The 16,622-nt window shown below is 40.8% G+C and overlaps 1 protein-coding gene across 12 annotated transcripts in view; it reads left to right on the top strand.

Moving 5' to 3' along the window:
* The window catches only part of UNC79 (unc-79 subunit of NALCN channel complex), a 170,845-nt gene that overhangs the window by 56,160 nt on the left and 98,063 nt on the right, over nucleotides 1-16,622 (top strand). For all 12 annotated transcript variants that reach the window (XM_075926676.2, XM_089778372.1, XM_089778373.1 and 9 more), the window contains 9 exons: nucleotides 688-811; nucleotides 2,095-2,235; nucleotides 6,054-6,275; nucleotides 9,122-9,349; nucleotides 10,104-10,245; nucleotides 10,899-10,981; nucleotides 11,067-11,215; nucleotides 14,126-14,283; nucleotides 15,504-15,685. In XM_075926676.2, coding sequence (XP_075782791.2) covers nucleotides 688-811; nucleotides 2,095-2,235; nucleotides 6,054-6,275; nucleotides 9,122-9,349; nucleotides 10,104-10,245; nucleotides 10,899-10,981; nucleotides 11,067-11,215; nucleotides 14,126-14,283; nucleotides 15,504-15,685 — 1,429 coding nt within the window. The remainder of the gene's footprint in view (nucleotides 1-687; nucleotides 812-2,094; nucleotides 2,236-6,053; nucleotides 6,276-9,121; nucleotides 9,350-10,103; nucleotides 10,246-10,898; nucleotides 10,982-11,066; nucleotides 11,216-14,125; nucleotides 14,284-15,503; nucleotides 15,686-16,622) is intronic.

Here is a 16,622-nt window from a genome sequence, read left to right as displayed (position 1 = left end):
CTGGAACCAAAGTTCCTCACATTTTGGGAAAGTTTCAGTCTAATTGGATCTGTATCATGATCCAAACATAGGGCAAGTTTGACCTTTGCCCTGAGTGGACAACATGCCCAGTGGGTTCCAGCACAAGAGAGAGTGATCTCCAGGGAAGTACTACTCCTCCCATACAGGTGGGCCTGGAGTAGGCATACAGGGTTAGGGAATGGGCAGAGCCCTAGCTCTTGCTCCCCAGCACAGCTAGTGAGGTGTTAATAATATTTAGTTGTGATTGGTATAAATGTTCATGCACAGTCTACTACAGTGGTGGGCAGTAATCAGCCGGTGGGCCAGAGGTGGTTCACTAGTTAGCCCCTGGTGGGCCACTGGCACTTAATTTACCTGTGCTTCCATAGGTACAGCTGCTTGATGCTCCCGTTGGCTACAGTTTGCCATTCCCGGCCAATGAGAGCTCCGGGAAGCAGTGTCCCAGTCTGCGCTACTTCCTGCTGCTCCCCTTGGTTGGCAACAGCAATCCATAGCAAATGGAACCTTCCAATAGCCATACCTGTGGAAGTACAGGTAAATAAAGTACCAATGGCCTGCCTGGGGCTAACCTTGGCAAGCTGCATCTGGCTTATTGTCCACCCCGATCTACTGTGTGGTACACATATCAGCAAACCAGTGAGCATATATCTTTGTTCTTCTTTGCAGCAAAATGTTTGATATTGAGCTTTGCCCACTCCCTTTTTCAATGGAGGAGATGTTTGGATTCATTAGTTGTCGATTCACGGGATATCCTTCCTCCGTGCAAGAGCAAGCTTTGCTCTGGTTGCATGTAAGTGACTATTACAGAGGGGTCAAGCTGAAGCAGCTTACTGGGACTGTAAGAAGAAATGGGTGAAATGGTTCAGACATAAAAGAGCTATCTTGACTCATCTCTGAGTCAAATCTTAAGGGTCAGGAGGCCTTTATCCTCTTCACTTATCTCCAGGGCAAGCAGATAGATAGCTCACTTGTCTATAAGGGAGGCTAGAAGTCATGCTCCTATCACAGGCAGTAGGTCTGCCTTTTGGTGGAAGGCTAGAAGTCCATTTTCCTTTTGGCTGTAGATTGTATCTTGAGGGTAGGTCCCGTACTCCTTCCTTTTCCCCAGCTATGCTCTAGGGTCTGCACCTAATTTGCTTCATAGATTTTTTAAATACCTGGCAATGGTTTCATGATGATCTAAGGATCCCTTAATTACTTGAATGACCAGTCTTTTGTTATTCTTAATCACCCGCCTCCCTTTTTTTATGACAAACTCCCTACCCCAAAGGCAAAGCTGCAAGTGCTCAAACTCTATTGCAGTTTAAGAGTGGCCTTTGAAGCCAGGGCATGCAGCTTTAAGCAGACCTCAAGTATGAAATCCAGGGATTCAGACATGGTATCTTGCCACACAAGTGCATGTGGCTGTGTTTTAGCAAATCAGAATGCTGGCTTGCACAAGTGTCAGTGGGATGACAAAAGAGGTGAGTAACTAAGCGCTTCCAGAAATTGTAGTGGAGTAAAAAGTACAATATTTTCAAAAAAAGCTACTTGAGTAAAAGTCAAAGTATCACAAAAATAAGTTACTTGAATAAAGTCCAAATACCGAAAAAATATACTTGAGTCGTGTAACGAAGTATTTCTACTTAGTTGCTTTCCACCTCTGATAAATAGTATTAGTAGTATCATCTAGTGAACAATTCATGCTAGATTGTTGTGTGATTTTTGCTTCATACAAACATCTTGTGGAACTCCCTCCCCCCCTTCACATTGTAATGTTTGTGAGTAAAAGGGGCCTTGAATACCAATAAAGAGAGCAGTCAGGTTTCAGTTGCATGCATGTTGAAAACTGTTCTATGCTGTACTCAGCTCTGCTTGGCTCTGATTCAGCCAACTACTTAGGCATATGCCTAACTTTAAGCATGAGTAGTCCCATTGACTTGATCAAACTACTCATGTGATTGAAGTTAGGCACATTTTTAAGTTATGGACTTAGTTGAAGTGGGTTTTATGTGGTTAAAGCATTTATAAAGGTAGTCAGTATTTTTGGTCTGAGCTGAAAACTCACGTTTTTGTATTTTTCTCTCTCTTTAGGTGTTATCTGAGTTAGACATTGTGGTTCCTCTTCAGCTACTGATCAGTATGTTTTCCGATGGAGTTAATTCTGTCAAAGAATTAGCAAATCAAAGAAAATCAAGAGTCAGTGAACTGGCAGGGAATCTTGGAGCGCGAAGGGTAGTATCTTTCATCTTGTTTTTTCTTTTTTCTCCTTACAATGGTTTTCCTTTTAATTTGCATATAAAGATTTAAAAACTCACTGCCAGACTTGAGTGCAAATAAAGTACAGATTTTGAGAGTGATAAAGATCAACATAGTTTGAGTTAATGTCCGCCTCCCCTTTGATCAGTTTTAATTTAGAAATTAATATTCGATAGCTGTGTTGTAATTAGAGTATAATTGTGAAATCTCTTTGAGTGAATTGTTTCACTTGGTGTATGGAATCTATATAATAGCTAAGCTTTGGTATTTATTTTATGCTGTTAACTTTTCAAATACTTTCAATTTCCTTATCTTCTGTCCACTATCAATTAGCAATTAATTATGGACATCTAGTTACTCAGGATAGTGATAGAAATGTAGCCATGTTAGTCTGGTGTAGCTGACAGACATTTACCTTTCCCATCTTCCCCTGCATTCCCCTTCTGTTCTGAAATTTGATTTGTCCTTTTCATATGTGTTCTTTTTTTTAATTGTATCCTTTGGTATATAGGGTTGTGACTATTTTCTTCCACTATTTGATCTGAGGAAGTGGGTCTGGCCCACGAAAGCTCATCATCTAATAAACTATCTTGTTAGTCTTTAAAGTGCTACATAGTCATGTATTTAGTTACTCAGGGTGAGCTTTCATATTATTGTTGCACATGTTTGGTAGGACGTAGGCACTTGTGGTAATGACTGAGCAGAAATAGTTTCCTTGTCCCTCAATTTTTTCCTTCTATTTCATCTAATCTGCCTGTACACTACATACTATTTGCCTCTGATGGAAGATGAGGGAAGCAGCTTCCTTTGACTTATTGCTAAGTTAACACTTTGTCCAGTAGGCAAGCCTGTTCAGAGGCTTTTTTGAGGGGGAGAGCTTTTCTGGTGCTGACACTTCAGTAACTGGAGTTAAATCCCATCCTGTTTCAATTTCTCTCCTCTAGTCCTGAAAGTGTTTATGTGCTGGTAATATGTTAACAGACACCATAGCATCTGAATCTCTAGGCCAGAGGTGTCCAAACTTTTTTCAAAGAGGGCCAGATTTGAAGAAGTGAACATGCGTGAGGGCCGTCCCCGCACTCTCAGCCCCAAGGCGGAGGGCCCGCAGGGTCGGAGGTGGGCGGAGAGCGCAGGGCATGCCGGCCTCATGGCGGCCCGGGGGCAAGGCGAACCCGCAGCCGAGCGGGGGAGCGGGGCTGCTGACGTGCCCTACAGGGCAGGCTCTAGGACCGCGGAGGCCATGGGCAGCGGCGGCGCAGCTGGAAGCGGCACACTGGGCGCGCCAGTTCAAAAGAGCGCCGGGGAGCCAGGAGAGGGGGAGGAAGCGGGGGCCGTATTAAATCGGAACACGGGCCGCAATTGGCCCGCGGGCCGGACTTTGGACATGCCTGCTCTAGGCTATCTGCAGTACAAATCAAATGACCAGTTTGTAGCAGCACAAACTCAAAGTGGCCTATATTTAACTCATGTGACCAGCAGCAATAGATCAGACATTTGAGTGAATCCTTCTTTAACAGCGCCTCCATTGGAAATGGATTCCTCTGTTTCGCTGTGGCTTCCAAAATGAATTCACTGGTCTTAAACAGAGAAAATGTGAAAAATAAAGCAAACATATTTATTGAAACCTGGGCAAAATTCTGAAAATCCATTAATATTTCTTTTCTAAAACATGTGAGCTACGTCTAAACTGGCATGATTTTCCGCAAATGCTTTTAACAGAAAAGTTTTCTGTTAAAAGCATTTGCAGAAAACAGTGTCTAGATTGGCATGGACGCTTTTCTGTAAAAGCACTTTTTGCAGAAAAGCATCCGTTCCAATCTAGACGCACTTTTCCGCAAAAAAGCCCTGATCACCATTTTCGCGAGCGGGGCTTTTTTGCGCAAAACAAATCTGAGCTGTCTACACTGGCCCTTTTGCACAAAAGCTTTGCGCAAAAGGACTTTTGCCCGAATGGGAGCAACATAGTATTTCCGCAAGAAGCACTGATTTCAGACAGTAGGAAGTCAGTGTTCTTGCGGAAATTCAAGCGGCCAGTATAGACAGCTGGCAAGTTTTGCTTTTGCGGAAAAACTTGCCAGTCTAGACACAGCCGTGCTGTGTCCTATGTAAAAGAAACACAAGCATGTGCCATTAATAATGATCAGTGGAAGAATGTTCTCTTCCTTTCATCAGCCTTATGAATTTTGCTCTTTGTGACTCCAAACTTTAGAGTTTATCCTCTGATGTTTCCTCTCTTGACATCACTTCCTTACCTTCATGTTTTTGCCACTCTTCAGTTATTTTTAGTTGAATTACAGATACACAATGGATGATTCTGCAATTACTTTGCTTGCAATGTTTGTGGAAGCAGTGAGTGTTTGTTGGTGCTGCAGGTGAAGTAAAATGTTTCTTTCACATTTTAGCACACATATATTGGGCCCAATTCTACAGGAGAGGTACAAAAATGTATGTAAACTAAAGCCACTTGTTAAAATGTGTTCAGGCTTTAAAATTCCAAATTTCAAATCTGTGGAGCAGAAGAAGGTAGGCTGGCTCCCACGGGCATACTGAATATTCAGGAGAGAACAACGTGATTATCACTCCAGGAGCCTGACTCAGAGGCAAACAGGTACACTGTTAAATAACACAACACATAGCACATGTGACAGTGAGGCAGTTTAAACTCAAAAGGGCAGATCCTCTGCTCCACTGATGGTGCAACGGTGCTAAAAAATGCCCAAAGTGGGCAGAATCCCTGGGTAGTAGAGGAATCCTCATCTGTTGTAGCATTGACATTGCAGACAGCCAGGCCAGCAGACGAGGAGGGAGGAGAAGGGGGCAATTGTCCCGGGGCCCTGCGAATCAAAGAGGCCCAGGGCTGTCCGCCATCTCCGTTGCTACTGCAGCAGTGGTGGCGGTTGGAGCCCTGGGCCCTTTATATCACTGCCTGATGTGCTCCTAGTGGCTCTGAGGGTTGTGGGTGGGTATGCCACACTCTAATCAGTGTGGAGGGCTGGGTTTCCTGACCCCACCTGTTCTGCTCGAGGCCAGCCTATTCTGGGAGCACAGAGGCAGGACCCCCACCCCACCTTGCAGAGGGGCTCTGCAGAGGCTGTCGGTGCTCACTGCAGAACACCATACTAAGAAACACATAGTTTGACTACAGTATATTTCAGACAATAGTTGGCCTAAAAGTAGATAAATGTGGGGTCTGATAGTAATCTTCCCTGCAACACCATGAGAGTCTTCTGTATTTTGCTGGGTGCGATGTGGAGTGCTTATCATGATGTAGGTGTAAGTTTCCTTTGTCTGTGTTGCTTTATTTTATGTCCTGTTGCTAGTTGCTTTTCAGCTATCTGACACATCTAGGGATCACCTTAGTTGATTATTTTCTTGATAGACTCTTTTTCATCATCCACTTGCTGCCTTTCAGAGCATTTGTAGGGTAGATTCCTTTTGCCCTATCATGGAATGTCACATTCTATTTGGGCTGCTTTATCACCTGCATTCATTTTCTGGCTGGCTTACAGTAGGAGGCCAAATTCCTCTCTGGTGTAATTTCACTGAAATCAGTGGCGTTACACCAAGCATTAATTTGAACTCGACTGTCTTGCATACACCATTGCAGAGTTTGACTCGCTGTGTTTACAATATGTTTTAACATTGATGACATTAAGAACCAGTTGAAAATGTCCATGAAACAGCACTATCAGAGAACAGTAAAGCAGTTTCACTCCTTTTCTTTTGTATCATACTAGCTAATGCCCAAATGTTTAAAGTTGACCTGGGAGCATCCATTTTTTTTGTTTCTTTAGGTGAGTGTTGCCTCCGATCCTGGGCGCAGGGTTCAGCACAGTATGCTGAGTCCTTTCCCAAGTCCTTTCCAGAGCCCATTTCGCAGCCCTATGCGCAGTCCTTTCCGCAGCCCTTTCAAGAACTTTGGACACCCTGGAGGGAGGACAATAGACTTTGACTGTGATGATGATGAAATGAATCTGAATTGCTTCATACTGATGTTTGATCTCATCCTGAAACAGGTATCAGCAGATAAAGAATATCTATGAAAAAATGATGAAAAAATATATTTCACAATACTTGAAATCCACTTATGTTTTTCTGAATGACCTAAAAGGAAATTAACTATTCACATGTTTAGATGATCAGAATAGGCAAAAGATATAAAAACATGTGGATCTAAACCACATAATCATGTTATGGGACTTGTTTCAATTTACAGCTAAGTGCAGAATTTTGCTGATTTAACTGAACCTGTGATTTTAAAACCAATTTAGCTAAACTGGTACAAAAGGCATGATGGATGCTTGTTTTGCTTTAAACAAGGTTTTTTTAAAATGTACTTTAAGCCAGAGTTAGCACATGTCTGTACGAGAAAGTTGCACAGGTTTAATTTCAGTATAATTTTAAATCGCTTTAGTTAAATTGATGGAAGCTCTTTGTGAACAAGTTGTTGAATAGATTAGGCTGAATCAGAATAAGGCACATTTAAACCAGAATAATAGTGTTCACATCGTTAAAATCAATACAAACTTCTAAGTGCCTTAACAGGCATGGAGAACATTAGGGCTGGAGGCTGAACACGGTTCATCAGGGTTAGCCTCTGGTGGGCTGCCAGACACTTTGTTTACCCGAGTGTCCGCAGGTGTGGCCGCTTGCAGCTCCCATTCATTGTGGTTTGCCACTCTTGGCCAAGGGGAGCTGCATGATGTAACATGAGCCAGGCCCTGCTTCCTGCAGCTCCCATAGACCTGGAATGGTGAACTATGGCCACTAGGAGCTGCGAGCAGCTGTACCTGTGGACACTCAAGTAAACAGAGCATCTCGCATTGGCTACGTCTGGCTGCTGTGCTGGAGATTCCCTGTCCCTGCTTTATAAACTAATTTAAGGACACATCTACATTAAAAAGTTAGGTTGACCCAGCTAAGTCTCCCAGGGCTGTGAAAAAAACACAGCCCTGAGGGAGCTCATGGAAGAATTCTGCCTCTGGGGAGGTGGATTGATTATGGCACCAGAAGAACCCCTTCCATAGCTTTAGTGAGTGTCTACACTAAAATGCTACCTAGAGCAGGGCAGCTCCCTTGTTTTTAAATGTAGACACTTCTGTAGGTAGACAAGTTCTTAAGAATAGAAATAAATAAGACTGAAGTAAACCACTTTTCAATTAAAATAAGCATGTCCATACATAGATTTTCAGTGGTTTAACAAATTGTATTTGATTGAAGTGGCTGAACTATTTGCAAATGTATGTGTTAAAAACCCCATAAGATATATTTTTGCTAAAGCCATGTCTCTAGTAGATGTCTCTAGTAGAGACCTTAGAGTAGCACAACTGTAACAATGCAGCTGTAAGATTTTCTGTGTAGCTGCTCTGTGCCAACAGGAGAGATTTCTCTCATTGATGTAATTAAACCACCCTTAACGAGTGGTAGTGGCTAAGTCAGCAGGAAAGTCTCGGAAACATAGCGCTGTCCACATCGTTGCTTGTGTCTGTGTAACTTATATTGCTCAGGGTTTTTTCACACCCCCGAGCAACATACGTTATATTGAGAAAAGTGCTAGTGTAGATATAGACTAGAATAAAGGTGTGTGTTTAACTTGAGTTATCTAACATGAGGTAGGATCTTAGTGAAGGCAGTGTGTAGTTTTCCTGTGAGTTAACAAGTGAAGTTAAAGACTGGGCTGCTAGCTCAGGTGCGAACTACAAATTGCCTTGTCTTCAGCTAAGGTTTTACCTCATGTTGGTTAGGAATACATCTCTTTTCCTAGTGAAGATACCTCCTTAATGTGGATGCCTTCATCCAATGTTTAGGTTTATTACCAGTGAATCCCTTATGTTAAATTGTGTGAAATTCTGAGCTCCTACCTTTTAATATAGAATTTACCAAATAAAGATTAGGAACCGCAATAAAGATAAAGTGTAGTCAATGTCTTTCTCATTCTTGTTTTTTTGTACCATATAGTGTTTTATTTCATTTAAGTCATTTTTTATAATGGTCTCCATTCTGTTTCAGAATAGCTAATTAATTAAGATGATAGGCTGAAAATGGCATAACCCAGTGCAGTACTCTCTAGATATAACTCCAAAGGTTCAGAAATGGCCGTTAGGGCTATGCAAGCACTCAAAAACTATTAGCAGCTGATTTGTAGATGATCAGCTGCTTCAAAAATCAGGCTCAGATTTCTGATTCCAGCCTCTGCTGAAGTCCCTTTGTGCTACTCAAGTGATGCAGAGAAGACATAAAATTGTGGCTGCTGCTGGCTGGAGGAGTCACATGACAGGATAGAGTTATCATATAAAGCTCTGTACAATCTGTGGTCACAGCCACTGATTTAGGGAGCATGTCGGGAGTGTGGCAGGAAAGAGGAGGTGAGGAGAGCACTGCTTTGCTCTGACAATCTTAAGCTGGAATAATGGCCCCTGCAGTCTATTACCAACTGGGATAAATGAAAGGAGCCAAGACGCTGGTCTAACTGTGCTGTGAGCCTAACTGAACCCTGCAAACTCAGGGGAAAGCACAAAGTTAATGTAAAGCCATCTCTACCCTCAAGTCCTGCACCAAACGTATCTCTACTGGACCTTACGATATGGCTAGCACTAAGATTTACTTATGTAGATTACCTTTTTCTATTCAAATTAATAAGAACTGGACATGCAAATCCTCTTTGTGGCTATGCAAATCCTATCCAAAGTTGGACACCTAGAAATCCGTGGCCACTTTTGAAACAGTGAGCCAAGCTACATGTCATAATCCTCTCTGTATAGTTTATTTAATATTGGCTGTAATGTGAGAATTAGAAGACTAGGAAGAGCACTGATCATTAATCAAATAATTAATTCCTTACCATTCTATCATTGATTTTCAGATGGAACTCCAAGATGATGGCATAACCTTGGGTTTGGAGAACAGTCTCTCGAAGGATATAATTTCCATCATAAACAATGTGTTTCAGGCACCGTGGGGTGGCTCTCATACCTGCCAGAAAGATGAAAAAGTAGTGGAATGTAACCTGTGCCAGTCTAGCATTCTCTGTTACCAGTTGGCTTGTGAGCTGCTAGAGCGACTTGCTCCAAAAGAAGAAATCAGGCTAGTGGTAAGTAGTGAAAGAAAAGGCTTATGTAATTAAATAACAAATTATGAAAATTCCCAAAGACTCCTGTTTGAATTAGGCTGACATAAGGAAGTAAACTGCATTGATCTTATGCATACAAGAATTCTATAGCAAAATTCCCATTGCTTTGCCAGAACTTAAAGGCTTGGATGGGAGACTTTCAAGGCACACTATATAGCGATGATATGAATATAATAAGGAGGCACCCTTCCTTCTATATCAGCATTGATTCAGTCTAGTGTTGGCAGGGCTCAGCTGTTGGAGGTGATGTGTTTCAGATGAAAAAGGATGACTAGTAAATTTGGGTGATTTTATTTTCAAATGCCTGGCTAGAGACTCCTTGAAAGGGCCTGGTGTTTAGAAAATCACAACCCTCTAAACTGTTTTAGGTTGGGCACCCCATATTACTAGTCACTTTTAACTATAGTGATTATTAAAGATCCTTGATTACATTTCATGAGAGTCGTTCACTTGAATGCCCAAGTTTGGAAATGTTAACGTTACCATACCGAAGTGTACATGTATACAGTCCATTCGTGTTCAGCTTGGGCCCTGTTTATGTATGCCAGATTTAGCTTAAAGATCAGGATTGGGCCTAGTGTACATCAAGAAATGAATTTAATTCCTCATTTTCCCCGAGGATGATTATACTGACTTCCTTTGTAAACTGCTTTGAGATTTACTGATGAAAGTGGCTAAATAAGAGCTAGGTGTAGTCATTATTATGTTCTTATAGGAGCCCACAGACAACCTTGAGGATAGTCTTCTGTATACTAGACCTGAGTTTATCATAGGAACTGAAGGTGAAGAGGAAGATAAATCTGCAACAAAACATGGAGAAAACCCAGGAAATCATACAGAGACAACAGAAAATGCAGGTAAGTTAGGGGGACAGTTGAACTAGATGTTAAATCAAGCATTGATTTAGATTTGTTCCTTAAATCATGCAAAGATTTTCAGTAGTCCTGCAAGTCCAACAGCACAGGATTGATAGTTTTTTCATGCACTTAATACTTTTTAAATTTGTTCATTCTGTGGGAAAGTTGTGTTCCTGTTATACACAAAAATCATTTAAAAACCCATTATTTTGATCAGGTAGTAAAATGTTATGGGTCATATTAATACCTGATATAATTCTATTGGCTACAGTAGAGATGCAACTGAGGGTATGTCTACACTGCATTCCTCTTTTGAGAGAGGAATGCAAATGCAGCTGAGCGAAATTGCAAAGGAAGCACGGATTTGAATTTTCTGCGCTTCATTTGCATAATCACGTCTGGGTGCTATTTTGAAATAGCGCCCGGACATGATTATGCAAATAAAGTGCGGGAAATTCAAATCCATGCTTCTTTTGCAGTTTCGCTCAGCTGAATTTGCATTTCTCTCTCGAAAGAGGAATGCAGTGTAGACATACCCTGAGATGCATTTGCCCTGTACAGCAATCTCACCATCCCTTGGTTTATTTTTTAGTTTAATTCCCAAACAGCAAAAGAGGTGATATATTAATGACTCTCATGTAACTTAATTTTAGCGGCAATAAAAAATGACACTGAAAGAAAATTCTGTTACCAGCAACTTCCAGTTACCTTGAAGCTCATATACACTATATTGCAGGTACAGTGGTTTACTTTTTATATACAATTTGATTTAATGTTATCCCTGCTTTGACATTAACATTAATTATGAATTGTTTGCACAGGAAATGGCTAGATTTGAAGAGCCAGACATTCTTTTTAACATGCTGAACTGTCTGAAGATTCTCTGTCTTCATGGGGAGTGTTTGTACATTGCAAGAAAGGACCATCCACAGTTCTTAGCTTACATTCAAGATCATATGTTGATTGCAAGGTATGCTTTTAACCCAGGAATTGTTATTTTTGTCTATATTAGAATACTCTTTCTAAATTCCATTCAGGATCAGAGGTCTGTTGTACTAGGCATTGTGCACAGTGAGACACAGCTGCTACTTCAAAGATCTTACAGTTTAAATAGACAAGATAGACAAAGGGTGGGAAGGGAAGCAGAGGCATAGAAAATTGAAGTGACTCGTCCAAGATCATTCATTGGGGCCATCTCACAGCGGAGAACAGAAACCATGTATCCTAACTTTCAGTCCAGTGCTCCATTTTTTAGATACTCTGTCTCCCTGGCAGCAGTACAGGATTAATCTTAAATTGTTAAATCTTCAGAGCTTTCCTGGGGTTTTTTATTTGTTTGTAAGGCACCACATGCACTTGTGGTACTGAGTAAATAATGATAATAATAAGAAGGGTGGCACAGTATCTCTATTCTCAAGAGTGTATATGGCAATGTTTATATTAGACATTAACTAGAGCTGATAGAAAATCAGCAAATTCTGGTATTTTGACATTTTGTTTTTGTCTATATTATACAAATTATTATATTATTATTATACAAATTATTATTATTATTATACAGCTAAATTATACAGTCTATTTTAGCTGTATAAAATAAAAGATGTTGTAGTCATCATGGATAATCTGAAAATATCTGCTGAATGAACAGTTGCAGTCAGTAAATCTAATAGAATGTTAGGAACCATTAGGAAAGAGATAGATAATAAGACAGAAAATACCATAATGTTGCTATATAAATCCATGGTACATCCACTGTTTAAATACTATCTGCAATTCTGGTCACCCCATTTAAAAAAAAAATTAGGATTGTAAAAGGTACGGAGAAGGGCAATGAAAATGATCAAAGGCATGGAACAGTTTTCCTATCAGGAAAGATTTTAAAAAACAGGACCGTTCCACTTAGAAAATGAGAAGACGGGGTGCAGATGCATGATGGAGGTCTATAAAATCATACACGGTATGGTGAAAATGATGAAGGCAGTATTATTTACCCTTCATGTAACATAGGAGCCCAGAGTCCAGGATCACCCAGGGTATGTCTACACTACCCTGCTAGTTCGAACTAGCGGGGTAATGTAGGCATACCGCACTTGCAAATGAAGCCCAGGATTTGAATTTCCCGGGCTACATTTGCATATGCCGGGCGCCGCCATTTTTAAATCCCGGCTGGTTCGAACCCCGTGCCGCGCGGCTACATGCGGCACGAACTAGGTAGTTCGGACTAGGCTTCCTAGTTCGAACTACCGTTACTCCTCATTCCACGAGGCGTAACGGTAGTTCGAACTAGGAAGCCTAGTCTGAACTACCTAGTTCGTGCCGCATGTAGCCGCGTGGCATGGGGTTCAAACCAGCCGGGATTTAAAAATGGGCGGCGCCCGGCTTATGCAAATGTAGCCCGGGAAATTCAAATCCCGGGCTTCATTTGCAAGTGCGGTATGCCTACATTACCCCGCTAGTTCGAACTAGCGGGGTAGTGTAGACATACCCTCAGTTATTAACAGGCCACAGGTTTAAAACTGAGATACGGAAGTACTTCTTTACACTACACACATAAACCTTTGAGACCTGTTGTCAAGGCTGAAAGTATAGCAGGTTTAAAAAAAGAATTGGATGAGATCATAGAGGCTAGGTCCATCAGTGCCTGTAGCCATGATGGTCAGGGATGCAACCCCATGCTTTGGGAGTCTCTAAATGTCTGATTGCCAGAAGCTGGGACTGGATAATAGGGAATGGATCACTTACTAATTGCACTGGTCTGTTTGTTCCCTCTGAAGCTTCTTGCATTTTCCACTGTCTAGAGACAAGATACTGGGTTAGATGGTCCATTGGTCTGACCCAATATGCCTGTTCTTATGTTCTCACATTCTGAATTTGGATGAAAAATTGAAAATTTGAAATTTTTAATGGAATTAAATATTGACGTGTTTAGGTTCAGCTTGACATTGAAATATGTCTACCTGAAATATTGCAGTACCTCACAAGGATTGTAATTTGTGTGCTTCATGCTCTCCATTCCCTTCTGTGGACCAGACTACATTTCCTGTGCTGCACCATAGGAGCAGCTAAGGGGAAGAACGAGGTGCATCATGAGAATCAGGTTTTGGAGCCAAGCCCATAGGTGAGAAAGGGGGCATGAATTATCTAAACTACAGCTTCCATGGAGCACTGCAGCTATTCAGCTGGATGCAGATAAAAGTTGAACTGATCTGTAACAAAATGTTTAATTCAGTTCAAAAAACCAAAAAGTATTGAGTCAGGAACACCCAATCAAAAATGAAATAAATCATTTAGATTTTCCCAATAAAAAATCAAAAACATTTTGGTAAAGTTTTACTAGGAACGACTTTCATTTTAAGGAACAAAAACATTTTGTCAGAAAAAAAATAGTTGGAAAATTCCCTACTGCCTCCTTAACATTAGCTGAGAAATAGGTCGTTTGGCTAGTGTAAAACCAAAGGGGGAATGACCAACAGTATGCAGGTGCAAAAGCATCACTAATGGAGAGTGGTCGTCAGATGAGATAGACCTTTGATCTGCTCAGGCATAGCAGTTCCAATGTTCCACACACTTACACTGAGTTGGATGTAAGTTTTTTCCAGGTGAAGTAATGCATTTCTGTCTCAGTTATGCTGGTGAATGTCTGTGACAAACAGTTTCCAAAATCTGCTAGCATCTCCCCTGACAAAATTCCATTACAATGATTTCCACATCCAACAACATTGTATTGTTAATGTGAGTGCTGGGGTCCACTCACAAATATACCCCTTTTCTTATGAAGCAAATTCCCCTCAGCAACATAATGTATATATTTAGCCTGAAGGACACTCTGTGAAGTAAAAGAGATTTTGTGATCAGATTTTTTTTTTGTTGGCCCTTCTAGTTTATGGAGAGTAGTGAAGTCGGATTTCTCTCAGCTTTCTTCATTAGCTGTCCCACTCCTTCTACATGCCCTGTCACTTCCTCATGGAGCTGATATTTTCTGGACAATCATAAACAACAATTTTAATAGCAAAGATTGGAAGATAAGGTTTGAAGCAGGTAGGTCTGAGAAGCTTATGATATTTGCATGCAGGTTGCTATGGCAGGGAGGAAGGGGCTTTGTCAGTTGTAAGCATTTAGTTGACACTGGTTGATAGAAAAGATCCACTAGGTCCTCCACACAGTCCACCCACTCTGGACAATGCACAGTTGTTCCTTGCATTCCATTTTCTAATGTTTTGGCTAGTTTAACTTAAATACATCAAATAATGAGCATTGCCCCTTGTACTTCCTTTTAAAGGTTATTTAACTGTCCATTATTGGAGTACATTTGCAGCATGATAAAAATCTCTATTAATTTCCACTCATACTTATATCCTTCCGATATCAGAATAAACAGTAATATATTGCTGCCCATTGGGTTAATATTCTCAGTGAAGGATCACGATGCTAGCTCAAGTTTAATGCCAAAAAACGGTGATTGTTGCCATCTGCTCCTTAAAAGAGGAATGCCTTTCAAATCAAAGTGATCCTGATATTTGAAATAGAGAATGAAAAGAAAGGAGCAGCTGTTACAATTAGGGATGTAAAATCTGTTAATTAGTTAACCAATTAAACTAGGAGCCAAAAGCCCCCCAGGGCTGGAGCAGCCCTCTGCCCACAATGGGCCACGGGCAGAGGGCTGCTCCCAGGTAACGATTAAGTATCACACATTAAAGGTGATGCTCAACAGGTCAACCCGTTACCCATTCACATCTCTAGCTACAATCAAAGGGCCATTAAAGCTGTTTGTGATTGCCAGGGTGCTGAGAACTGGGAGAATTTTTTTTGCCTGTGTTATTTGGAAAGTCAGGTGAGATTAATACATTTTGCCCTATGAATCTATATATTGAAAAGCCCTTTTCTGTAGCCCTGCCAGCAGCTGTGGGCAAGTTGAGAGGCATAGAAAGCTGGGCTGGCTCTGTGGCTCCAAAAGATCTTCCTGTACTGGAATGATCGTCCTGTGGCTGTCTGTGCTGACGTTGGCGCTACTTTGCACTGACCGTGTGACACAAGGTGGTAAAGCTGGGAAACTGTAACTAATTGGGATAATGAGAAAAAAGTGCAATAGCTGTGTTGTAGAAAAATGTGTTGTACAAAGCTGAAAATGGAAACAAGTTGGTGTTTCAATTATCCTTTGTTGTTTTCTACGAGAATCATGCTTTTGTATATTGTTCAAAACACAGGAAAAAAGGTCCCTGCATGAACTAATGTGAATATTCTCTGTTTGTGGGTTACAGTAGAGAAAGTGGCTGTATTGTGCAGGTTTCTGGATATTCACTCAGTGACAAAAAATCACCTGCTGAAATATTCTTTGGCTCATGCATTCTGCTGCTTTTTGACTGCCGTGGAAGATGTCAACCCAGCAGTGGCTACTAGAGCTGGGCTATTACTTGACACCATAAAGAGGCCAGCTTTGCAGGTATGTTCACCATACGGAACAAAAGCATGAATCAAAGCAAGAGATGAGTCCAAGTGACAAAGATATGATCTTGACCCATTTTTTTCTCAAAGTTCAAAGGTGTTCATAGATTAGAGTTTGGCCCATCACAGTAATCTCAGAAAACACGCCATCTTGTTCTTGATAGCTATGGAAAAAAATAGTTCAAAAATCTACTGACTCGCAGGTCATGTCTTCTGTTTTCAGTTTTCAATGATTTTTTACTGAAAAATGCCCAGATTTTACAGAAGCTATTGTTCAATTTTTGTTGATTTTTCACCCTAAATTTGGATAAATCATGTCCAGGACAATACTGATTATGTTAAGAAAATCTAATATATGAGGAAAACGTGTTTGTATTAGGGCTGTCTATACAGAACGGCTCTTGCGCAAAAGCCCCTTGTGCAAAATGGCGCCTCATTAGGTATGCAAATGAGGCACAGGGATATTCATTGCCACACCTCATTTGCGTATGTTATTGCGCAAGAGAGTGCAATGTAGACGTAGCCTATATGTTTTTTCTGTCTTCCTGTCCACCAATATTTAAACTGTGAAGTTCATTTTTGCACTGATTTTTCACCCATTTTTTATTTCTTATAGTAAGCACTAATATATTCCTAGGAATTTTTAAACAAGGTAAAACTGAACATATAGGGCCTTACAGAATGGGTAGCAGAAAATTAATAAAAACAAAGCTACGTATTGCCTTGATCTTTGAAAGCTTTATACACATTTACCTGTAAGTATGTGAGAAGACCCACTGATCGGACTACTCATGTTTAAAATGAAGCACATATATAAATATTTGCAGAATCAGGGCCTACATTTATAAACAAGATGAAAAAAAATCTCATTATAAAGTTGAGTGCAATATCTGGTATTAGTTATTTCTCGTAGATAAAACTGAAAGGGTATTTAA

Source organism: Pelodiscus sinensis, chromosome 5, assembly GCF_052426305.1.
Source record: "Pelodiscus sinensis isolate ZL-2025 chromosome 5, ASM5242630v1, whole genome shotgun sequence".
Classification (NCBI taxonomy): Eukaryota; Metazoa; Chordata; order Testudines; family Trionychidae; genus Pelodiscus; species Pelodiscus sinensis.
This window is presented reverse-complemented; position numbering and strand designations above follow the sequence as displayed.